The 26296-nt window shown below is 40.7% G+C and overlaps 2 protein-coding genes across 5 annotated transcripts in view; one reads left to right on the top strand and one right to left on the bottom strand.

The window, feature by feature from the left end:
* nvl (nuclear VCP like) overlaps positions 1-13009 on the bottom strand; it is a 28929-nt gene extending 15920 nt beyond the window's left edge. For 2 of the 4 annotated variants that reach the window (XM_008281508.1, XM_008281511.1), the window contains exons 1-10: positions 12291-12361; positions 8514-8587; positions 8137-8207; positions 7698-7750; positions 7294-7384; positions 7138-7198; positions 2570-2773; positions 1430-1532; positions 1102-1178; positions 106-240 (exon numbers count right to left, since the gene is read on the bottom strand). In XM_008281508.1, coding sequence (XP_008279730.1) covers positions 106-240; positions 1102-1178; positions 1430-1532; positions 2570-2773; positions 7138-7198; positions 7294-7384; positions 7698-7750; positions 8137-8207; positions 8514-8570 — 852 coding nt within the window. In that variant the 5' untranslated portion in view covers positions 8571-8587; positions 12291-12361. Of the gene's footprint in view, positions 1-105; positions 241-1101; positions 1179-1429; positions 1533-2569; positions 2774-7137; positions 7199-7293; positions 7385-7697; positions 7751-8136; positions 8208-8513; positions 8588-12290; positions 12362-13008 lie in introns of those variants that run through there. The other 2 variants (XM_008281509.1, XM_008281510.1) reach the window with 2 other exon arrangements.
* On the top strand, positions 12881-25235 carry LOC103357106 (uncharacterized). The gene is made up of 6 exons (XM_008281512.1): positions 12881-13290; positions 16524-16633; positions 17192-17318; positions 19593-19709; positions 20618-21119; positions 23618-25235. Exons 1-6 carry the CDS (start codon positions 12943-12945, stop codon positions 23848-23850), a joined length of 1437 nt encoding a protein of 478 aa, XP_008279734.1. The 5' UTR covers positions 12881-12942; the 3' UTR covers positions 23851-25235.
* The last annotated feature ends 1061 nt before the right edge of the window (positions 25236-26296 follow it).

Here is a 26296-nt window from a genome sequence, read left to right as displayed (position 1 = left end):
ATGTCATAACAACAATAACCACCCATATCTGACTACCAAGAAAGATCTGTTTTCACAGGTTCATGTCCACTCATGCTGCTAAATAATGACTTATTGGAAACTCACTCCAGCCACGGCCTGGGCCAGCAGGGTCTTTCCACAGCCAGGTGGTCCATGGAGAAGAAAGCCTCTTGGAGGAACCATTCCCAGCTGCTGGTACACCTCTGGGTGACGCATGTGGATCAGCAGCTTACAGACCTCCTGCAATGATGTCAAATAATGGTAAGCAAAAACTGCAATACAAATAGATTATATAATATATGCTCATGCTAAATTAATGCCCTGTTGTGTTAGGGTAACCAGCTGAATGAACTACGGCTAAAGCTAACTGCTTGGAAGACCTACGCAAAAAAAGATACACAAAAAGGACTAAAGCTGTTGACAATTGTTGACAGTGAATCCCATACAGCAAGTGTAACCAGCAGTCCTTCGCTGGGTGAAGGCCAGTGGTGGGTGTAAAGGCAGGGTCGCCAGTCTATCGCAGGACATCCCAGAGAGACAACTAAGTATCACATTCACACCAGTGGACAATTTAGAATCACCAATTAACCTCAGCATGTTTTTGCACAGTGGGAGAAAGCCAGAGAACCCAGAGAGAACCCACGCTGCACAGAGAGAACACAATAATTGATTAGATTTGTATAGAGCTTTTCTAGGCACTCAAAGACGCTTTACACTGTCAATTATTCATTCACACACATTCATTCCGGTGGTGGTAGCTATGATTGAAGAGAGGTGTCACTCTGCGCCTACGGCCCCTCCGATCACCACCTCAATCCATTCATACGCATTCACACCAGGCAAGGTGGGTGAAGTGTCTTGCCCAAGGACACCCTTGGGTAACACAGGTTACGGGGTGGAATTGAACCACCGACCACCTGATCATTGACCGACATGCTCTACCACCTGACAGAGGTTTGAACCCAGGACCTCTAGCTGTGCCTTTAACATCTGTCTTTGGTGACTCCTAGGACACACAACGGCCCTGCCCTGCAGCTATGTCTATTTCATTATTGAAAAAAGGCTGGTACAGGTACAAAGTAGGAAGTTAAAGGTACTGACCGTTAATGTCTCTTCATTACCTCCCACATCTTCAAATGTCAGAGTTGGATACAGCAGCTCTTGTGACTTAGATTTTGCTGAGAAATTTCATAAAAACAGTTGTGAAGAAACATAGTGAAGGACATCACAGTGGCCTGTGGTGTCTTGTTACAGACATGTCACTATATTTGACAATTAATGGACAATTACTGAATATGCTACAATAAACAAAACAATTATGAATGCTTGACAAGTTCTGTGAGAATTGTACAATTGCAAGGGGTTCAGTATTAAGGTTAGAATCTATATTTTATACTCAAACAAGCAAATAGATGAGGTAGTACAGTACCTTTCTTGTTCAGGGTGCGAGACTCCGTAGTTTCAGTTAGATTCTTTATCCTTTTTTTTGATTTTTTGTGCGACTTCTCAGGCTCTAGCATCGACGCATCAGTCTGTTGGTGACAAAATGTTAGTGCATGAGGTAAGTTATGTCAGCTGAACATAAACAGTAATCACAAGGACATACCTACTCATTCAGGGACTTTTCAATATTTTTTTTTTTACTATTTTCCACAGTGCCATTAAAACATTAAATAATACATTGCAATTAATGCAGTTAACAAACAACGGATAAATACAGGGTGCGGCATGTGTTCTGCAGCAAAAATTTTCAACGATAGCTCAGAAAGCTCACAACGCATAGAAAAAGTGGTGATATCAAATAAGGAAAGTTCCGTTGGGACCAGGCAACAGGGGCCTTTGCTTGGTGTGCCGAAGCACAGTCTGTGTTGGTCTCCAAAGTGCTGCTGGGCCCATGGCTTCACAACAGTGTGCAAAATGGTCTCCCGATAGACTTCATGCTGACTTTGGCACCTTGTGCGACAAAAACCACGGTCCTTCTGATGATTTGAAAGTCTGGGGTGATTACTGATTGACTTTGGGCAGGATCTAATCATTCTGAGTGTTGAACTTTTGCTCAATGGCGAACAGCTTCTCATTACTGAAGAGAATGTTCCTATGGATCCCATCTATAAACTGGCTCTGCAACTCACAGCCTCGAACAATTCTAGTTTATCTAGTGTTGTCTGTTAAGGTGTGTCCCTTCTGCAATTTCAATTTTTTTCATCCCTCTCAAACCTTGAGCTCAGCAGCTACTCTTCTAATGACAAGGTTTTGGTCTTGAGGGCTATTTTCATCAAAGTATTTTATCATTTTTGCGATGGCACTGAAAGAACCTTTCAAAGTTCATTACATTTTCCAAATAAAACGCAACTGCTGCAATTTTTTGCTTTTGGCAAGGCTCACCTGTTACATGAGAGCCATTCCAGGAGACTGCTTGAAGGACGTGGTTAATATATTGCCAGTAGTGTAAAGTCTGTTCTCAAAATCAATGGCCATGTAACAGCAAAACCACCAGTACACTTGAGACCTACTTAGTTACAGCCAAGACATGCTGAAGTAAACGGACATGCTCTTTATAGTTACATACACTTGTTGCTGTGTTAGCTGGTTCCTCTTCACACAGATCGATGAGGATGCTTCTCTTCTCAGGGCCTTTACCAATGAACCTGCCTCCTGTGGAAACCACTGTTCCTGCATTGAGAAGTGGGTTGCTTGTGCTGCCAGGACTGCTAGGAGCAGGATTTCCCTTTCGGTACAGAGATGTAAGAGAGGAGTTCATGTGATTGGTGAGCTGTGGATGGCAGAAAGAAGGAATACATCTCACTGTCAAAAACAGCTGTGGCTGGGTACATATAGGTGCCAGTCCCAGATACAGTTAGCCAGCCTTAAGACAACTAGAAAGAGGGGGAAACTATTTGTCTAGGTTGAAAGAGTAAATTATTAGAATATTGTATAAAAGTTCATTTTTTAACTAATTTAATGGTGAACTTTATATATTCTATATCCATTACATGTAAAGTGAAATATTTCAAGCAATTTCTGCTTTCATTTTGATGATTATGGCTTATAGCTAATGAAAATCAGAAATCCTGTATCTCAAATTGTTGGAATATTTCCTAAGATCATTCAAAGAAACATTTTACAAGACAGAAAAGTCTCATTTCTGAAAAGTATGTTCATTTATACCCTCAGTACTTGGTTGGAACTCCTTTACCGCAAATTACTGCATCAATGCAACGTTGCATGGAGACAATCAGCCTGACTCTGCTGATGTGTTATTGAAGCCCAGGTTGCTTTGATAGCAGCCTTCAGTTTCTGGGGTCAGTGTTTTTCAACTCCCTCTTGACAATACCCCTATGGGTTTCTAAGGGGTTCTGATCAGGTGAGTTGTCTGGCCAATCAAGTACAGTAAAATCATGGTCAGCAAACCATTTGGTCGTAGTTTTGGCTCTGTGGGCAGGTGCAATATCTTGCTGGAAGAGGAAATCAGCATCTTCATAAAGCATGTCAGCAGATGGAAGCAGGAAGCACTCAAATCTCCTGGTAGATGGCTGTGTGTACTTTGGACTTGATAATATGGAACTCCAAGTCATTGCATACTGTGGAAGCTTCACACTGGACTTCAAATGCCTTGGATTCTGTGACTCTCCACTCCATTCCTCCAGCACACTCTAGGCAAAGTTTACTTTCACCTGAAAAGAGAACTTTGAAGCACTGAGCAACAGTCCAGGTCTTTATCTCCTTAGTCCAGGTAAGATCTTCTGACATCGTCTCTGGTTCGGGAATGTCTTGATATCAGGAATGTGACAGTTACAGCTCTTTTCCTGAAGACGTCTGTGCTCGGTGGCTCTTGATGCACTGACACCAGCCTCAAGCCTTGTGGAGCTCTTCCAAGTCTTGAATAGACTTTTCTTGACAATCCTCTCAGGGCTGCCATCTTCCCTGTTGCTTGTGCACCTTCTCCTACCACACTTTTCCCTTCCAGTCATCCATCCATCCATTTTCTATACACCGCTTAATCCTCATTAGGGTCGCGGGGGGGCTGGAGCCTATCCCAGCCGACTTAGGGCGAAGGCAGGGGACACCCTGGACAGGTCNCCGGTGCCCCCACCGGGACGCGAACCGGCAACCTTCTTGCTGCGAGGCAACAGTGCTACCAACTGCGCCACCTTGCAGCCCCTTCCAGTCAACTTTTTCTTAATATACTTTGAACAGCACTCTGCCAACAGCAGCCTTTTCAGCAATGGCCTTCTATGACAGACTCTTCTTGTGGAGGGAGTCAATGATCTTGTTCTGGATAACTTGAATTGTAAGTCTGCTGAAGTGGAATGCAAAGGGCCCAAGTCAAGATATGGGACTCGGCAGCCCTCCTCAAGAGCCTTTATGGATGACTTAACAGTGACAACAACATCTGTTCCAGGATACAGGTGGCTCCTTCAGGGGCTTGAACGGTTCTTCTCCTTGGCAAGGATGAGTTTCAAGCCCACTAAGTCCAGGTCTCTGGTCCTGAGAAAGGGTAAAGTGTCCGACAAGTTCTGCTTTTCCCTGGGAGAGACCACAATTCCATCAGTGACCGAGAAACCAGTCAAGGCCTGGCCACGATCTTCAACAGCTCCCTGAAGGACTCAGATGCCATACAGCAAACCAAGAGAGAACTGTCCACTTCGACAAATCGGGCCTCCGCAGAAAATTCAAAGCCTGGATCTACCAGCATGGAGTCCTACCAAGAATACTCTGGCCCCTGTTAGTCTATGAAGTACCTTTAATAATGGTAGAGGCTCTGGAGAGGTTCATCAGCCAGTTTCTTAGGAGATGGCTGGGGCTCCCCCGACCCTTGAGCAGCATCACCCTGGACGGCCATTCCAACAAGCTTCATCTTTCTTTCAGTGGACTAACAGAGGAATGATGTTGAGGTGATGTTGTACCGGGACTCTGCAGACACCAAAGTTGCAGCAGCAGGAATCCTCGTGAAGACCAGGAGGAAGTGGCGAGCGCAAGAAGCCATCACTAAAGCTGAAGCTCAACTCAGGCATAAAGTGCTGGTGGGCTCTGTGGCAACAGGTAGAGCAGGTCTTGGTTTCCTTCCGAAGCCGATCTAGTCTGTGGAGAGGAGAAGCGTCGACTGATCCAGGACGAGATATGAGCCGAGGTGGCAGAAGAACGCCGCAATAAAATCATTGGCATGTCCAAACAAGGAGCGTGGACCAGGTGGGAGCAGGCAGATTTCCGCAGAATCACCTGGGCAGAGCTCTGGAAAGCAGAACCATCTCGCATTAAGTTTCTCATCCAATCGGTCTATGATGTCCTTCCAAGCCCGGCCAACCTACATATCTGGGGACTGGTAGACACTCCCGACTGCAAGCTGTGCCAGAAGAGGGGCACTCTTGAACACATCTTGAGCAACTGCTCAAAAGCGTTAGGGGAGGGTTGGTGCCGCTGGCGCCATGACCAAGTTCTAAAAGCTTTGGCAGAATCCATCTGTACAGCGATCCAGCACAGCAGGACCCAGACAGACCCCAAACAGTTAATCACCTTCATTAGAGAGGGGCAGAAGGCTCAACATCACCAGCCTAACTCTACAGGGGGACTCCTCACCTCCGCTCGTGACTGGCAGCTTCAAGTTGACCTTGGAAGACAGCTCAAGTTCCCTGCCAACATCAAAACCACTTCTCTCCGCCCGGACGTGGTACTAGCATCGGAGTCCACTAAACAAGTGATTATCATGGAACTGACTGTCCCCTGGGAAGACTGGACTGAAGAGGCCAAATTCACTGAGCTAAGCACGGAGTGCTGGAACAGCGGCTGGAAAATCCACTGTGAGCCAGTCGAGGTCGGGTGCCAAGGCTTCGCTGGCCCCTCACTTCTGCGAACTCTTAAACTCCTTGGAGTGAAAGGACTGCAACTGAAGAGAGCCACCAGAAACACCTTAGAGGCTGCAGACAGGGCCTCACGGTGGCTGTGGATCCATAAGGGGGAACCGTGGAAACAACATGCCACTTGGACACAAGCTGGGAACTGGGTCACCGGGGTGAGGGTGTATGAAGACTAAATACCCGAAACACCCTATGACCCCGGGTACTTCACTGATGACGACGTGTCCAAGTAGCATCAGAAGGTGTATTAAAACTCCAACTCAGAAGTCTTCCCTATGATTGTGGTTGTGTGTACTGAACTAGACAGAGATAGCCTGTATTCAGACTCAAAATGAAATATTCTAATAATTCAAAATATTTCATTTCTGATTTTAATGAGCTATAGACCATAGTCATCATAAAAGAGGTTTGATTTTTTTCACTTTACATGTAATGAATATACAGTACAGGAGTATATTACCCTTTTTAATTAAATTATTTTTTTAAAAACTAAACTTTTTTTTTTGATGTTCTACATATTCGAGATGCACCTGTAATACGAGTATTTAGATGAGAGGAGCTGTGAATTAAATCACAAACCTTAGGTTTTACTGAAAAACCTTCACCTAATAACAAATCCAAATTAGTCACCACAGTAATCACTAATCACAGTCTCTGAGATCTGAGGTCACCTCTTTCCTTTACTACGGCTATGGCCACTGGAGGTGAAGGCCATCATTTTCCAGAACTGTTTGCTTTTGTGAAATCTTCTGACTTTCCAATGTGGAAATGTGGCCTGGAAAACTACTTTTGCTTCTATAGGAGAAGGATCGAGGGCACTGAGGTAACTATGAAAGTCATGGTCAATTCATACTTCTCTAGGGACACTAGCTGCATGTATTTCCGCTTTGCCAACAGTCTAGATGGTTTGTGGTTCTGTCTTTCAATTATCTGATTGATAAATGGCACAAAAATGAATTCTTCATCAGCAGCCGCCTCAGGTACAACTTTATTGGCAGAGCTGTTGCCATCAAAAACCCCATCAAAATTCTCTGAAATACATCATTACTCTATCAACTAGTACATTCTAACACAGATTTAGGACAAGATGCAGACTGAACATATTGCAACACTGTCAATTATTTAAGTCCTTAGTTAAAAGGACTGTGCAGTCTTGGTGGAGCTAAGTGCTGTGAGTGTAACATCACATATATAACCTACTGCGGTTAAAATGCTGAGCAACACACTATACTGTAGTTCTGCATGTGGCCTTGAGATGTAACCTTCACCTATCATTTCTTACAGGGTTGTCCAGAGGGTGGTCATCATCACTGTCAGAGTACTCTGAGCTGCTGCTCCCATCACTGTGAACACACAGGTTTGTATGAATCAATCATTTTATAAAAACAGTCAAAAAAACAAAAGTATGTGTGCAGTAGATAGAATGACATGTCCTTACCCAGCATCATTGTGGCTGTGTTTGGCTCTCTTAGCTAAGTGTTTGGTCTCCAGGTCATTCAATCCCGACTCCTTTGTGACTGCTTCATACACTTGGAGAGCCGACATTTGGACAAAACAAATCAGAACTCCTCACAGTACAAATTCTAAAAGAATTGCAGAATCCTAAAAGCTGCAGTGGACTGGTTGGTGTGTGAGGCTGGAGAGGTCATGAGCATTATTGCTTTTCTTTTCTCAGAATTACAAACTATTTCTTTGTCTTCATGAAACCATTGCCACACTCATCATATCTGTTCTCCATTGGAAGGGTATTTTACAGTTTTAAAAAAACTGCCCTCAAAAGATGTTCCACCCAGAATACTTCTACATTGTAATAAAGAATAAAACAATTTCTGCCTCTCTTACCTTTCTCTACTTGAATCCTAAAAGCTGTCTTGTTTCTTCTGCCATACTCCATTCTGAAGACACAATATATCCTTATCACTGTCAATATGCACTTTATATTCAGTTAGGTTATCGGTTACACAGTAAAATGTGCCAAAAATGTGGCGATCATTTTTACAGAAGTCTGGGATTCACGACCAAGATGTTTAGAACTGTATGTTCATTTTTAGAGGCTGCACATTGTACTTCTGTTGAATTCTAACTTGGAGGTGTTTTGCCTCATATACATCAATCACAGTAGAATAACTGAACATTTAAAAGGAATATTTTTAATACATTTAACAGAAGTACTGGTGTTAATTTAACGGTTCATCCTGATAACAACAATTACTGTTGGACAAATTAAAGCACAGTTAAGAAGAGTCATTGGTTTTGCTTGAGCTAGATACAAATGACTTGCCTGTATAGTCTTTGAAGGTCCTGAGCCATGGCTGAAAGGTCCACATATTCCCTGTTGCTGGAAGCCAGATACTGAAAACAGAACTTACCATGAAATATGATCCAGAAGACTAAAACTGACATCAGAATTTGAGACCTAATCCCTGATTGCGTGTCACAACAAAAACGACACAGCAGGATCAGGTAGGTCATCTAAGAACAGGGCAAACTGAAGCATCACATTTATTTGACATCACAATTTATGGCTTTTTCATGATGACCTTTGATAGCCACATGGTGATTTTAATGATTTTTGATTTTTTTTTTTTTAAATTTTCCTAGTTTGCTGAAAAAACAACCCTGACATACAGCCTGAGAGTAACAAGGACTGACTGGTACCTGCTCCACTCTTTGTTTGAGATGACCGTCCACACAGCCACTACTTCTGCTCTTCATGTCTGTGTTTCTCCGACCTGCAAATGAACAGACAGAGCAAGACTTAAAGGAGGAAATAAGAAAGGGGAATCATAGTATGACCTCTGCACTTGCCTTTAAACAAGAATTTTCATTAAATCACTGCTTCTCAAAAGTGCTGGGTCCAGCTACAGTGTACATTAGTAGACTGAATACCTAACCAGTTCTGTTCTATGTACCCAAGAGCAGCTGTACAACAGTTTAATGCTGAGACAAAAAAACATCTCTTTCCTCTTATTAGATTATTTGTAACTCTACATACCATGAAAATGCATCACTTTATCAAAGTTGTCATTAGTGCAGTTTCAGGATCAACAGAACACAACTAATCACTAAAGGTGAAAGGATGTACTGCCATGACCAACTCACAGCCAGGGACAAACATTTTCCAAACTCAAGGTAGTCCACACATGCTAGTTTATTTCAAAGCTTTCAACTGAATGACAAAGTGAGACCAGAAAGGGCTAGTGACCACCAAGTTAAGAATAGTTATATTCATGACAGATATGTGCACCACCATGCTAAAATTCTTCAGATTCAGATGGATGCAACGTTACATTCATATGTTCACACATGACAGACAAAAAACAAAATACAACTGTTCATATCAGCTACGTGATAGAGGAACAAAGAGTTTTTTCCCCCATTTTCTGAAGAGGACACCAAAGCAATACAACCTGATGTCACACAGTATGACGTACAGGTAGGACACCAGTGATGAGGGGCTGAAGTTCACAGCTGCCAAAGAAGATCTGACTGTCATATCTGAAATGTGTGTTCTATTGCTGATGGTATGAATGCCTCAAAGCAACTCTACATATATTTTGGAATGATGATATTCCGATATTCAGCGCTGCCCAATTACCTCACATCAGCATGTCACTTAGTACCACTGTCCTGACAACTGGTGGACATGAAATGCCCCTTTAGACCACCACATGGATAGGTTACTAGTCGACAGAAATGTATTGATGTCACTGGAACATCTTACTGCGTTGCAATGAAAACAGAAAATTAACAATATCTGATTAAAATGTGAATATAACAAAGGGACAACATGCTGCATTTCAAGGCGTCTTCTTTGTCCCATCATATCAACAGTCTATTAGTCCAAAGAGAACTACAGTGAAATTTAGAAGAAAAGCAATGCATTCTTATGCATTTTCAAGTAACATATGAGTAAAAGAAATCAAATGAAGCACTAATCAAATGTGGAGTGACAACAGAAGGGAGCAGGAGAAGGCAGGACGATGCTGACCAGTGCCTGTGTGTCAGCTGGTGGAGAGAGGAAGTAGTACTGGTGTGACAATACTGCGGAAAATGTTTGTTGAAACTTTTTGAAATATTAAGAAATCAATGTGTACTGAAAAATCTAGATTTTGACAACACTACATAAAGGTAATCTCTTCTTCCAAGTCATCTTTGATGTTTTACATCTCTGATCTCTGTGTTTGGGTTCAGGAGGCAGACACTATCTGCAGTTTGAAGATCAGGTTTAAAACCTTCCTCTTTGATAAAGATTATACAGTGCTGTGAAAAAGTATTTGCCACTTTCCCGAATTCTATTTTTTAAAAAATATTTCCCCCACTTCAATGTTTAAGACCATCAAACAAATTTAAATATTCGGCAAAGATAACCAAATGATCAAAGCAAATAAAAAATATTACCAATAATCATTCAGAAAAGATTTGAAAAAGAGAAAGTAACTGAGATCTTTAAAGAGCCCAAATTCAGAACAAAAGTGATGGGGCGTTGTGTTTCTGTGAAAGGGATCAGTTTATGGAACAATTTGAACAAAGAAACCAAAGAATCAAAATCCACATTTACATTTAAAAGTACAATTGAAGCAAGTATTTTTAGGTCCATCCTTGGTTTGCTGCCTGTTTACTTATCATCCTACATTTCACGCAAACAGTCAAGCCATAGCATTTGCTCCCAGGACTTCATTTCTTTCACCGTCCCCTCAGTCCATACAGACCATTCATAACATGGTGGTGGTAGTGTGATGGTCTGGAGCTGCTTTGCTGCTTTAGGATCTGGACGACTTGCTGTGATTGATGGAACCATGAATTCTCTACCAGAAAATCCTGAAGGAGAATGTTCAGCCATCAGTTCATGACCTCAAGTTGAAGCGCACTTGGGTTCTGCAGTAGGACAACGATCCAAAACACACCAGCAAGTCCACTTCTGAATGGCTTATAAAAGCAAAATGAAAGTTTTTGAATGACCTAGTCAAAGTCTGGACTTGAATCTGATTGAAATGCTGTGGCATGACCTTAAAAAGGCTGTTCGTGCTCCAAAACCCTCCAGTATTGCTGAATTAAAACAATTCTACGAAGAAGAGTGGGCCAAAATATCTCCACAGAGATGTGAAAGACTCATTGCCAGTTCTAGAAAACGCTTGATTTCAGTTGTTGCTGCTGAGGGTGACCCAACCAGTTATTAGGTTTAGGGGGTAATTACTTTTTCACATAGGGCCACATAGCTTTGAATAGCTTGCTTTCCTTAATAAATAAAATCATCATTTAAAAACTGCATTTTGTGTTTACTTGGGTTATCTTTGTCTGATATTTACATTTCTTTGATGGTCTTAAACATTAAGGTGGGGAAAATATTTTTAAAAAATAAGAATTTGAGAAGGGAGCAAATGCTTTTTCACAGCACTGTAGTTAGAACTGCTCAGGATCACCTGAACTGTCCCTTAGCTATGCTACTACAGGTTTAGACTGCTGGGGGATACCCATGATGCACTGGGCTCCTCTAAGCTCTTTGAGGGCTGTTTTATCAAGAAAAATAGCCCGTATACAATCTCTTTCAGACATACAATGAATTCTGTTATTCTGACAGCAGCTGAACGTATCAGCTTCATGTCTGGAAATGCACCCTGGTCACATTTAATTTTAATCTGTTCTTGCATTATTATGCACTACTACCCATCAATAGGTGTATCATATGATCTTGCATAAATTACAAATATCACAGGTGTAACGGGGCTCTCTATGACACTGAAGGTGTGAGGAACAATAGTAGCAAAGTGACCGATGACAGAATGACATCAGTACCCAAGTCTGCAAGGGTTGACAGCATGGAGAGCTGCATAAGCTGACTGGGCCTCCACAATCCCACAATCCAAACCTAAACAAGATGGTTTGGATGAGTTGGTCTGCAGAGTGACAAACACCAGTCAACCGGTGCTCTGCATATGAAAGTGTGCTGCATAAGAATTGGAGGAGATGTGAACATGAATCATGAAGCTGGCAACAAGACTGGCCAGAGTATGAAAAACTGTGATCAGAAACACTCAGTACACTCCTGTGTACAGGAAACACTTTGGTTTGTTCAACAAGTTTCTGATTTACTACATAAGCATATGTTGATTCTTTGGCTCTATAAATTGCTTTTTTAACCACAGACAATAAAGCAAAGCTCTTGAATGAGAAAGGCTGTCCAAACTCTGAAGCTGCACTGCGTATGGAGTGTTAGTTCAGAACCGGTGAGATGCTGATCCGTGCCACAGCTACAGGTACAGACCCAGACACTGGTTCTTTTGGTCACCTGAAAAACTCCTGTGTACCGACAGGCACGAGGTAGTTACAAGATGTCGTTATACGAAAAAATAAAATAAAATGTCGTTCTACGTTCAAACACCTACGAGTGTCTGGACCAGACAGCCTCATCACAGCTGATCAGAGCTCACTCACCTCCACAGACCGGACTCTGCCTCGGGTTCTGGTTCTCACAGGACGCTGAACCAACAGCAGCACGAGACAAGGCTGCCCCGGAAGCGAACATCAACACATCCGGGCGAGGATTTTCAAAATATACATTACAACTATTAATATGTGGACACGTTTTTAGGTTGTTGTAAACACCCAGACAGACTTTGTTATTGATAACATAGTGGAGCATCCCCCGCTTGTTTAACAGTATTCCAGACAAACGTCAACATGTGTTTCCGTATAATCTTTTTTTTGTTTTTGTTTTTTTTTAAATACCACTACATAATTCCACCGCAAAAATTCAAGATATTTTACACTATAATGTAATTAATGTAATATTCGCCCCTTGACTTTAAAATGCTTTAAAATTATATGTTTAATATACTAAAGTACGCTTATTAAGAGTAATGATTAACATGAACCATTTTTATGTTTTTTACGTTCATCTTGTAATTTTACATACAACCAGGTGTTTTCATTCTCACACCAACCTTATCTACCGAATCAAACCCAGATGTTTGAACGTTTAAACTATAAAGGAGCGCTGTCTGGGCTCAGCTGCTCTCACTTTCACTTCCTCGTCAGGTTGTTCGACAGCAATACTTCCTTGTTGTAGTCGGACAGGTCTGAAGTCATGAAGGACGGTACCGAAGCAGCAGAGCGGGACGACGTTTACCGCCAGGACGTTTACGAACATTACCTGAATTACTACCTCCAGGTGAGCTCCGAGGTTCGGCCGTGCCGCGACGCCCGACTGCTGGAGGAGGTGGCTCGGTATCTCCTGAGGGGAGCCGAGCCCGCCGGGACTTTCACGGTGTTCCCGTTCTACCAGGCGGTGACAGAAGTGACAGAGGGCTGTGGCACTGAGAGCATAGACTGCAGGAAACACCTGTCTGCCTTCATCAAGGCCACCGAGCTGCTGGAAACTCTCTGCGTCAATCTGTTCCTTCAACCCTGGAAGAAGGAAATCAAGACTCTCAAGGTGGCGCCTTTCTTTCTTTCTTTCTTTCTTTCTTTCTTTCTTTCTTTCTTTCTTTCTTTCTTTCTTTCTTTCTTTCTTTCTTTCTTCAGACACTCTCATCTGTGTTCACGTTCTCGATCTCAGTTTAGTGTCTATTAGTGTCAGATAGTTCAGTTAAAAAGCTCAACGGTGCCAGAATGTTCAATTATTTAAACACTGTAAAGTCAGACCAAGTGTTGGTTCAGGTGCGTTGTTGTCCTGCAGGACTTCTGGAGTTCAGTTCCATTCATAATGTGGCTTCACACTAATGACCAAAAAGTAAAGAGAGCACCTGAGTAAAATAACATACAAATAAGAAGCCACTGTTTTTTTATTTGCAAGTGGTATCCGGCTATTTAAATAGATTTTCATCTGACTCTGAAATTCCACCAGTACAGTAAAGGTGAAGCAAATATGGTTTGTCATGGAGCAGGTGAACTGGAAACCCCACCTCATGGTTGGATGCTTCTGCCAACCAGTCAAACTGCAGTTTACACACATGTTTAATGGGCAAAAAAAACGGTTTTGCTGAACTTTAGAATGTCACAGTGAAGTTTACTGTTGTCCTTTTGGATAGTGGATAGCATCATTTTTATCCTAAAATTTGCATCACACTTGATTCACTGGCTTGCCTCCCTCAGGCGTTTCATGCAACAGTGACTCCTCTGAAGCATCGAAGCACATGGGCAAGCCTTTGCTCCCAACATTGATCAGTGAGCAGCAGCAGCAGCAGCTATGATTTTGTTGTAATGGTACAAACCCCTGCACACCTGGAACATCCCACAAGCTTCACGTGTCTGCCTGTTCTTGGTGCGGGGGAGATGACTCTGTGTCCTCTGTGTTCTCCAGTCTCTAAATTCCCCTGCTATTGAGTTATCGGCCTGAACCCTTTCACTTTTCTGCTCTCATTTTCCTGGTTTCGCGTTCACCTGAGTCATTTCCCATTAGCCTCTCTGTTTATTTATAGTTCAGTCCTTCCCCTTTTCAGTTGTCAGTTCCACTCTATAGCTCATCTGTGTTTCCAGCATCAGTTCCCTGCTCATCCCCTGTTTACCTGCCTAAGTTATTTGTCTGTGTTTTTTTTAGCTATGTTCGCACTATACCTTTAAGGATTTTGAGTTTATAGTTTTAATTTTTGTGCCTGCTTGTGATTTTGATCTCCTCCCAGTGTTTTGTCAGCTGCTTGGACATTTTGTAATCCTCTATCGGTTTATAAGTAAAGTTCACTTTATGTTCCACCTCCTCCCTGACTCCATGTCCTGCGTTTGTAACTGTTGCTACGAGGGTTCTTCAGAAAGTTTTCAGCCTCATCAGAAAATGTCACAGAAGTCTGTTCATGCATTATTTTTCAACATAGTCTCCTTTAACTGTAATGCACTTGATCCACTGATGTTTAAGCTTTGCTTATCCCTTCAGCTTCCAGATACTTATCACAAGCATGGGTGACTTCATCAACACTGAAAATAGCAACCACACAAGTAGGATTTTAGTTTGGGAAACGGAGACAGTTGCAAGCAAAAGTTTACATACTTGTAAAGACCATGTATATAATGGCAGTCTTGAGTTTCCAATGACTCGTATAACTCTTAAAGTCTTACCAAGGAAATCATTGAAACACATGCATCTTTGTCAAAAAAAAACCAAACAAAAACAATCATGCATATTAGTGCTTTCATATATTTTTTATAGGACTTCTGGAAATTTGACAAAATCTGCTCAAAAATGTACATACAGCAATGCTAATATTTGGTAAAATGTCTCTTTTTCATGCCATGTTCAACTCAACAGTTTTTTGTAGCCATTCACAAGCTTCTGGTAAGTTTCTGATTGTGTCCTTGACCACTGCTCTTCACAGAATTGGTGCAGTTCAATGAAATTTGTTGGCTTTCTGACACAGACTTGTTTCTTCAGCATAGCCTTCAGGTTCTTGTTGGGGTTTAAATCAAGACTTTGGGTAGACCAGTCTAAAACTTTAATTCTAGCTGGATTTAGCCATTTCTTTACCACTTTTGATGCATGTTCGAAGTCATTGTCTTGATGGAGCACCCAAATACATCCAGGACCAAACCTTCTATCTGATGATTTTATTTTTTCCTGAAGAATGTGGAGGTAATCCTCCTTCCTCATTATTCTATTTACTTTGTGTAAAGTACCAGTTCCACAGGCAGCAAAACAGACCCACATCATAATACCACTACCCCTATGCTTGAAAGTGTGTATAGTGTTCTTACGGGTAAAGACCTCACCTTCTCTTCTCCAAGCATACATCTGGTCATTGTAGCCAAATAGCTCAGTTTTTGTTTCATTTGACTGCCAAAATTTCCGCCAAAAGGCCTTTTATTTGTCCATGTGATCACCAGTAAACTTTAGTTGAGCCTGAACTTTAGTTGTTTCTAGAGGAAGGGCCTCAGTTTTGCACAGCAACTTGTCAGCCCACGGCAATGTAAAACACACTTGACTGTGGATGCTTTCCTTTCTTTTTTTCTGTAATTGCTTTAGACGTTTGAGTTTTACCTCCCTTGTTTCTGAGTGAAGCTGAGAACTTTTTTGAAGTACCCTAATACATGTCAAAGTAGCATTTACATGAATGTGTAAAACAGCAAACCGTCAATGACACCGCCTATAGGTTTCCTGAATTGCTCAGTGTGGTGGCTCCAGCTGTTGTCTTGGCAAAGCCTGACTCTCGCATAATGCAAAAATAGGCAAAGAGGTGAAGCATGAGTGGAACTCAGGAGAGCGATGCAAATTTCTCAGAGCCATGTGCTTGTCCTAAAATTGCACTGTCCTCAGGTGGCTACACCCTTAATTATGCGTAAGTCTGTAAGCCTTTGTACCATTGAAAAGGGTGAGGTTTTTTTTTTTGTACCAGGCTATACGTGTTTGTTTTCTGATGTAAAGTTGGGTATTTAAACATGGAATTGCAACAGTATGCTGTGATATTTTACCTTTTTGGGGTGTTTCACATCACTTTCAGCATTCTTCATGTTTTGATTTAGTCACATTTTAAGTGTGAACAGACATTTTTAAATATTGTTTAGCATTAGTGCATAGCAGCAAATTGACACAATTAATGTCTCCATGCTATATTTCTGGATTTCAGCTATGGAGCCGTGGCATGCTTATTTTTGAAAATTGTGAATGTCGAACTCTCTACATAGCTTGCTGTGAATAACTCTAAAAGAGCCTTAATTTCCATTCTTTAATTTCTCTTTTAGACTTTTACCGGTCCTTTTGTTTACTGTCTGCTGCCAGTCCTTAGCAGATCCACCATTCAGTCTGTCCTGACCTCTATCGGCTACCTGCCCCATGCTAAGGCCCCACAAAGGTAAGTAACAAAGAAAAGAACCTGAACAAGAGTGACAATAAATACTGAAGATATTGAGCTTCTAAGCCTGTTTCTAATTTTGCTAAGACGTATCTACGTCAGGACAAATATACACCATACACATGTCCACTTGTAAATACAAGGCAAAGCATTTCAAGAAAATGGCACCAAGAGAGGTCTCATTCACAAGTGTTTTCATACTTTCTCTTGAATTTGTCTGAACATGTGAACATGAACTGTGTGTAAAGCACTAAAGTGTCCATATGTGTTAAAGATTAAATATTTCTTTAGGATCTAAGAATGGCTGCATGAGCCAAATGGGTAAATAAGGGAGAAGGAGCAACCATAAAAAATGAGTCCAGGTTTTCACGGCAATGTCAGACATAGCGGAATACAGACATACAAAGAATGCTTGACTGTAATAAAAACAAAGCTCAAAGAAATCTGGCATGTTGGGAATGGCTAACAACAGCTGCTGTCATTTTTGAGGAGAGCATTTGTTCTGCTCTTCTCATTTTTGTTATGTCAGATCTTCTCCTTTGTCTTTGATGTATTCAGTGAGTTCAGGCTCAGTGATGATGCTAACATAGACAGAGCTATGCTGGTGGGCTTCGAACTGCTGCTGGCCAGGGTGGAATGTTACCACCTCCTGGAACTCCTGGAGAAGGATCAACTGGGGCCGCAAGTAAGATCAAAAATATTCTAACCAAGTCTTCAGTTTTATGGCCATTCATTCCTGGCCTGTATCCCACATTACACTGAGCAATAAGCCGAAAGGTGGAGGGATTGCAGTTTTTGTAACTGAAAATGGTGCAGTCCATGACATATTACCCTGAATGAATACATCTGCTCCATGGTCATTGAACTCTTGGGGATGTATCCACATTATTTGGCATGGGAATGCTCTTCCTCTGCTCATCGTGGTTTCAATACTACCATTTGCTGATAAGACAGTTGCATGTGACACCACTGTTGCTAGGTTAAAATCTTAATACCCGGAGGCTTTTATGACCATTTAGAAACTTCAATCATGGTAATCTGAACTCTATTTCCTCAACTGTCTACCAGTTTGTTCACTCCCCTAATATGGACCAGTGAGGCCATGCAGAAATGTTTTAAAGAATGCCTTCTGCATCACAGAGTACATTTACTTCTGTAAGGATACCACCATCCCAACTAGGACTGTATGCTGTTTTCCCAGTAGTAAACATTTTATCACCAATGAAATGAGGTATCTGCTGAATCAAAAGAAGAGAAACTTCAGGACCTGGGACTGAGGGAGTGCAAGAACTCCTGCAGAAAGAAGTTGGAAAATAATCTCTTGCAAAACTTGTGGATGAGCATGAAGCAGATTACAGACTTGAGCATCTCTGACTGGGTTGACCACGTTCTCCCAAATGCCTGTAATGACCAGCTAGGTTAGAGAATAGCTGGAGAGACCTTACTAAGGCAAGGCTACAGGCCCTGATTGTATCAACCCAAGGTTCCAAAGTCATCTGGTACCTGGCAATACATCTTCAACTTGAGTGTCATGTAGAACACTATGGAAAACATTGTGTTTAATACTGTAGTATTTACTTATTTATTATTTGGGACCAAAAACTAAGTTCTATAGACCTGGGGTTTTTAAAAATTCCAACTTTAACAAAGGTCTTACATGGGCAGCCATTTTAAGGGTTCAGTATCTCTAGAAATGTAGCTCCCACAGCCGTTAAACTGAATATGTATGGATGTATCCATGTTACCTATGAGGGGAGCTGGGAGGAGTGACAGAACATGTACTACTGGCATTCCTCAGTCTTCATCAGATAGAGGCCAACTGAACAATGCAGCTGGCCCACCTAGGTACATTAAGGTTACCCTCACGTCATTCGCTTCTTTATCCATGCGAGCTACAGTGACAGGGAGAGGACAATACAAACTTTAGCGATAGCGAAATGGCTTTTGAGAATTACCTCTCTGCAAATAAATGAAATGTATAATCCATTAGGGAATGATGACCTTGAATTTTTGTCTTTTGTTATTTTTAGTACAACATTGACCTCCTATTTCACTTGTTTTGTTGTTATAGCACGTGCCATGTGTAGGGACATTTGGTGAGGCCTCGTGCTTAAATTTCAATATACAGGCAACATGGAAGCCACTTGTAACTTTGCACACATGACAATATATAAAGCCTATGCACATCCGTTTTTTATGGTCCAAATCACACTTAGTGTCAAAATAGCAAAAAAAATGGAGCCTTGTCTTGCCATACTTGCCACATATCAAGTTCTACTGATGTTAGAGATCTCAAAAGTAGGTGGAATATCAGCCAAAGACTGCATTTTTCGTAGGAAATATGGACACAATTGTATATATAAACCGACAGGAACTTTCTGGGAACATTTTTGTACTTTTTTTCTATTTTCAAGGGATAATAATTAAAATCTTGCCCCTGCTGGAGCCATTCAATCATTTGGATCTGTTGCAAACAATTTTGTTTGTGTCCACACCAAATTTCATGGCTGTGGGAATCTCTGGAGATACTAAACCCTTAAAATGGCTTTTCAGACTAGTTGTTTTTTGAGGATGAAATTACCAAACTTTTCAGATCTGAAAACATAGGAAATCCTTAGGATTCAGCCAAAAATATTTAACAGAACTTAGTTTTGGGTTCCAAATAACAAATAAGTAAACTGTCAAAAAAATCTGAGATGGTGCCACCACATATTTCCTGAACTCTGCCTGATTTGATGCAGACTGACCCATTGTCTAACAGTGTCATTCAGTTCCATTGTCAAACAGAATGGGTTTCTAAAAAATCTGTCTTACCTTTCAACATGACACTGTAGAACAGCCCATCTTTGTGTGACAGGGGAACACACTATTGCACTACCATCTGTACTTGTAACTTTTGTCATACATATATTTTTAACTGTCATTTCTCCTCTCCTGTTGCTATGATTGTACACTGCAGGAGTGTCTGGAGGTTCTTCAAAGGAGAGTGCGGCCTACAAAACTAATGGAACTCATGGAAAAAAAGACAATAGAAGGACAAAAGGAAGATGAAGAGGAGGGGAGAAAGAAAGAAGAGGTAGGGTACAGGGCTGGTTGACTTGTTGGAGATTGAGGAGAAAAAAGAAAAAGAAAGAAAAGAGGCTGTGGGACCAAAGAGAAATTAATGTCAACCAGTATAATTTGATGCCCTGTTCAAAAATGTTAATATCTGCAATAAAACGTTCCTATTATACGAACTGTGATGGGCCAGCTGTTTAAATAGCAGCATGCAATGAGACCATGCCACTTTAGATTTAAAATGTAATCCGCTGCAAAGCAAGTATTTCAAAACAAATGATTTCATAATTGTTAATCAAAATAATAAAATACAATTATGAAAGGATAATATTAAAATGTGCTATTATTCACATTTTAGGAACTGGTTTTTTTTTTTGCAGCTTAACCATGTTGTTGTGAAATTAAACACACAAACTGGTTGTTTTCATATTTAATAAAATCCCATCTATCACTTACCAAACGTATCTCACTATTGACTTCAAAAAGTAAACACTGCTGGTTGAATTCAGTTTTTAAGTACATATACCAAACAGTGGAATCTGCAAGTAATGGCACACAACAGCCCCTACACACCTGACATGCACTCAGTCAAGTGAACACATGTACATTCAAGTGCGTGTGAGCACACAATAGCACATATTTTAGAGTTTTTACATCAGTTTCACAATACCATTTTTTATGCATAAGGACATAAATCTAGATAAACCTACGTTAACTATTGTCATAGTGTAAAGAAAAATCCTCTTGTTTTCCCGTGTTATGTTGAGTGTTGTGGGAAGCTATAAAACTGTAAGCCTAGACAGCCATGCAAACTTTTTGTAGTCAATTATTTAATGAATATATTCAAATCAACATTTAGAAACATAACCAGCCTTAATGGACTAACTGCAGCCTGTACTAAACTGTACTCTGTCTTGTTTTTTCCAGGTACCTCTCTATTTAGACACCAGACTTGCAGTGAACCCTAATTCTAAGCTTCAGTGCGGCCACCTCATCAGTGTAGACCAGTCCATTATGGAGATGCAGAGGACCTACCCTGACCTAGCTTTTAGGGGCCGCCCTCTGCTCTCAGAGGAACCTCACAAAGCACAAAGCAGCATGAGCAGGAATAAAGCTGAGCTCACCGAAAGACACAGTATTAAAGGCACCAAAGCAGCTGCTAAAACTATCGTCAGTAGAACTGATGGTAACAGGGCTGATGAAGTACTTGGTGATAGTGGTTATAATTACAAGAACAGTGGTGGAACCACCGGCCCAAGAGACCCCACTAGCAGCAGCTTCAGTAGCACTGATGGAACAGTTGATAACGAGCTTGGTGGTCCTTGGGCTGTTTCCCTGCAAATCACACTGAGGACTGGACCCAAAGCAGAGCAGAGTTTGAAGCCTCCGGTCACAGCAGAGCCTCCTGACAGTACGCAGCAACAAGCCGGTAAAGAGCGCACACGCACAGCTGACACACAGTGCCAAAACTTTTGTGTGTGTTGAAATTACTGTTCATTCTGTCTGTTTTTTAGTTTATCAAATAAAAGGTAACACTACATCAACATTTAAAGAAACCCTGTTTGCTGCAAGAGATGTATTTACTTCTTTTTATTTAAACAATTCAACATGATGTGTAATTTGCTGGGGGGTGCCCAGAACTGCTGCTCAAATATATAGGTGTGAAGCAAAGTTTACATACTTGTAAAGACCATGTATATCATGGCAGTCTTGGGTTTCCAATGACTCCTACACCTCTGAATTTTCTACCAAGGAATCATTGAAACACATGTATCTTTGCCACACACACACACACACACACACACACACACAAAACAATCATGCATTTTGGTCATTTATATATTTTTCATAGGTCTTCTAGAAATATGACAAAATCTGCTGTTTCAAAAATGTACATACAGCAATGCTAATGCTTGGCCATTTTCACCGTGTGAACAGTTTTGGTAGTCGTCCAAAAGCTTCTGGCTTCTGGTTGTATCCTTGACCACTCCACTTGATAGACTTGGTGCAGTTCAGTGAAATTTGTTGGTTTTCTGACACAGACCTGTTTCTTCAGCATAGCCTTCAGGTTCTTGTTGGGGTTTAAGTCAGGACTTTGGGGTGGCCAGTCTAAAACCATAATTCTAACCTGATTTAGGCATTTCCTTACCACCCAACTGTGCCCAAGACTCAACATTCTGGCTGTTGATTTTTTGTTTTCCTGACAAATCTGAAAGTAATCTGTCTTCTTCATTATTCCATTTACTTTGTGAGAGCATGATACTACCACCACCGTGCTTGACTGTGGATTTGGTGTTCTGGGGGTTTAAAGGCTTAGTGTAGTGTAACTACACTTTATATAGCTAATCTACACTTTATGATTAAAATTGCACTCATTTATCTGGGTACCACCATGTTAGCTGAAAATTATACAAATATTTCAGATTGAATATTAATTAATCATCAAATCCACTTGTATTGATCAGTCTTTTAAATTCAGATTTCATTGACCTCCAGAAATACGTAAAATATTTATAAACTCCTGCTACAAACAAACAATAAGACAACAATGACACAACAGATAACGGTGAATCACAGAATGCAGGTAAACAAACAAGTTAATTAATCATTAGATTCACTTGATGCAGTTGTTAGTGGTGATCAATTTAGAATTGCATAAGAATTGAGATGCCACTTTTTCTATTTTCTATTAAAAATTGAATTTCTGAATTCACCCGTTTAGCAGAAAGAAAGTAATACTTGTGTACTGATGCTCCATGCTCGGAGGGAGAGGACTGCAGCAGGATGTGTCTCTGTCGAGATCTGCCGAGTGAGATGGTTCAGGAACACAGAGACAGGACAGCACCTTTGCACAGTAAAATGTGTGCCACAAATATACTACAAAAATACTAGAGTAAATAAACTAAGAGTCAGAGCTCATAGTTACAAGGACAGTGTTTGTGCTGTTCATTGTAAACGTTAATGCAAGAAATCACAATTTTAAGTAAAAGTAAAGTAAAAAGCCCTAAATTAAGAACAAAGAAAAACAAACCCAATAAAATGGTACACAGCAAAGTTTTTTGGAGGCAAATTCCAATCTGCGTCTAACCCGTCATGGATCTGTTCATTCCAAGGGCTGATCTTGAACTTCACTGTCCATGAGAGGTCAGAGGCCAAATGCATTTAGTACTTAATTCATTTGTTAAACATAAAATCCAATTGTTAAATATTTACAATGATTACAAATTTGAAATACCACGGAACAGGTTGTGAAGATGAAATCAAACATGATATGTTTGTCATACAGTTCCTGAGATGGTATAAAAGGTGTAAACATGCATAAAAAGCACACTTGTGGACGCTGACCACTGTGTTCCAGCAGCTTTTGATTCATTGCAAACCTGCATTTTGGTTGTTGTTGGTTGACTCTTGACCATCTTAATAAACTGTATCTCTGCAGCATGTCACAGTTTGTTTTCCTCCTGACTGTCCACATGACTTTCCTGACTTGTTCAAGTCAACAATTTGTTTTTCAGAACTGTGCTAAGCTCCTCACATCTTCATTTTGTAGCATTTGCGGCTGATTGTAATGAGTGGATCATATGGGCCCTAACTTAAACCAGCTCAGTGGAGTCACCAGCTGTACTTAATCGTATTCACTCATTAGAAGTATAGAGTTCATGCTACTAAGAATTAGATTAACACAGCTTCCTACACCACCAAACCTGATAATTCAAATTGCTTATGTATATTTTTGACCTAGCAGATTTTGTCATATTTCTAGAAGACCTACAATAAATCTGAAAACATTAAATGCATGATCGTTTTTTGTGACGTGTTTAAATATGTTTTGGATTTCTTTTTGTTCTTCTTCTTCTTTTTTTTGTTATTGGTTGGACTGAAACTGAATTAAATCATCTAGTCTAAGTATGAAACTGATTTTCACAGATGGACAACATAAAAGACTGGCCAGAACAGAGTGTCCCTCCCTAAACTCAGGGGATGAAGAGCAGGAGCTGAGAGAGCTGGCAGACAGGATGGGACAACTCTGTGTGCCGGAGAACAAAGACGAAGAGAACACAAATAATGAAAGGAGTAAAAAAGAGGAGAAATCAAGCACAGAGAGAGACACAGAATCTGAGGAAGCAGGTGATGGTGACAGGTCCAGCACTACGCCGTGATGCTAGTAGATGCAGATCCTCTGTGTCTGATCCGACAGTGATGAAAGAGCAGAAACAGCACACTGTGCATCACTGACTGACAGCAACAGTCGGTCACAGCTGTACAGGCAGTAGACACACGGGTCAACAGGAAGGAGCTGGTCCTGAAAGAGAGGAAACGGGTCTGGAAGAGGAGGAGCAGGTGGCACAGAGCTTTGCAATAATTGAACATAAGAAATAATCCTAATATATGAAGACTGAAAAGCCAAGATTGATCTGTACACATTTGAAAGGGCAGAGCAGTATATTTAATGTGCAAACCTATTTGTGCATACTGAGTTTGAATTTATTGTTTGTATACTACCAGGCTTCAAGAGAATACACCCACTTAACGGTTGCCTTCAGACCTTCTGTAATTCATACTTTGGAGCATTGGCTCAGTATTTCAAGATGGCTATCCTGACTGCTAACCCTCCAGGGAAATGCTCTGTGTAACCAGATACAGTGTATAGTTTTGTTTTTTTATTACTTGAAATTACTGTCAATACTGGAATTTATTTGGGTATAACTGCAAGTAAGGACTGTTTTTCATAAACTTTGCCACAGTTTATTGACTCTTAACATTTTGTACTGTCGTTCTGTAGAATCATGACTAGGAGTCTGGTGTAAATGGTTCTTCCCTCTAACGTATGATGTGAATATGGCATTCTTTTTCACTGTTAAAGGCCTTTAACCTTGTGTTTATTGTACAGGTTGCTGGTATATTTACAGGAGATGAAATATGTCATTCACAGTTGCAGATACAGATTTACAAGATGCATTTTTATAAACTGACCATTATTGAAGACAGGCATGCTCACTTTGGTGCTCATATTGGTTTCGTCTCAGGCCATGTATTAAACCACCCGTCAGTCACATGTTGGTATAGGCTCCACCTCTGCCAGTGAAGTTTTGGTGGTTCACATTTAAATCAGATTAGGCCTTAAAATTATTTTAGGCTGCTGGATCAATATGTTGATTAAGATGTTTCTACAGAAAGGGCTGGCAAAGTAAGACTAAGATGTCTCTAGCAAGGTACTACTTCACTTCCAGGTTATGTCCAGCTGAGTTTGGTATGGTTTCAGCTTGAATTTTCAAAGCAAGAAAGTTTACATAGATATAACATCAATATTGCAAATTGAGTCTAGACACATAAATATGATGTGAGGTTTTTGTTGTCCTATGAATTGTGAAAAATCTATGAAAATATCAGATTGCTGATCATTGTTTTACCAATACCAAAACAATGCACTTTTGACACTTAAACTCTGTAATGTAACCCGGCAAAACTTCTCCTAATGCATCAGTATTTAATGCTGTCTTAACAAAACAATACATTTGTCTGAATAAAGTCAAATGTGACTGCCTCCCCACTGGTGTCACTGCTATTCATCTCTCTCTGGTACTATTAGAAGTAATCCCTTATCATTTTAAAAATCCAGTCACTTTTGAATATATTTGATTGCACACAGACTTGACAGTCTCATTCACTGATCTGAATTTTGTAGTCTTGCAAGGGAAGTTGAGCAGCTGTTTACATGAAGGAACTTGGACCGTAATTAATTGCATCACATGTATGTGCATGTACTGCCCATTTCAAATACACCCCCAATACTTCAGATCTGTGCTTTGACTAGGCCATTCATTAATTCAGATTATTTATGCTTTTTTAAGTAATTTCTTGGTGGATTTAGTGTTCTTACGATCTTTATCCTGTTAAAGTGTCCGCTTTCAATAACTAAAATTTCATTTCGACACTTGGCCACCACTGGGCCACAAAGGTAAAGTAATAATAAAGGGTTGAATGCTTGAATGAATGCCCTTTCATTGCCATTACACAGTGCACAACGAGATTGGAGAGCTTCTCCTATTTTCAGTGCAAGTAAAAACAAAATAAAGTGCAAAATTGCTCAAAACAAAATAGAGTGCAAAATTGCTCAGTAAAATATAAAGATAAGAAAGGCTAAATATGGGGTGCCGCTATAGCTCACCTGGTTGAGCTGGTGTCCTATGTACAGGGCTACAGTCCCGATGTGGAGGTCATGAGTTCTAATCCCGCTCATGGCCCTTTCCCACATGTCCTCCCCCCATTCTTCTCCCCCACTTTCCTGTCTCTCTCTCACTTCACTATCAAATAAAGGCACAAAGGCCAAAAAAATAACTTAAAAAAGAAAGAAGGGCTAAATATATAAAAAGGAATAAAAGATTTAAGAAATATTCCACGAGATAATGGATATTTACATACAGATTATGAATATTTATGTACAGATAGTGAGTATTTACATACTGCACATAGTGGAGGAGTCTTACTGAGGTAAAGTGGATATTTTACATGTGAGACTTCATGATGGTGATGGCTCTTGGAAAGAAACTGTTTCTCAGTTTGTTGGTCTTTGCTTTAGAGCAGGGGTGTCTAATCCTGGTCCTC

The sequence above is a fragment of the Stegastes partitus genome, unplaced genomic scaffold, assembly GCF_000690725.1.
Source record: "Stegastes partitus isolate 25-593 unplaced genomic scaffold, Stegastes_partitus-1.0.2 Scaffold235, whole genome shotgun sequence".
NCBI lineage: Eukaryota > Metazoa > Chordata > Actinopteri > Pomacentridae > Stegastes > Stegastes partitus.
Note: the sequence above shows the minus strand (reverse complement) of the source record. Positions and strands in the feature narration are given on the sequence as shown.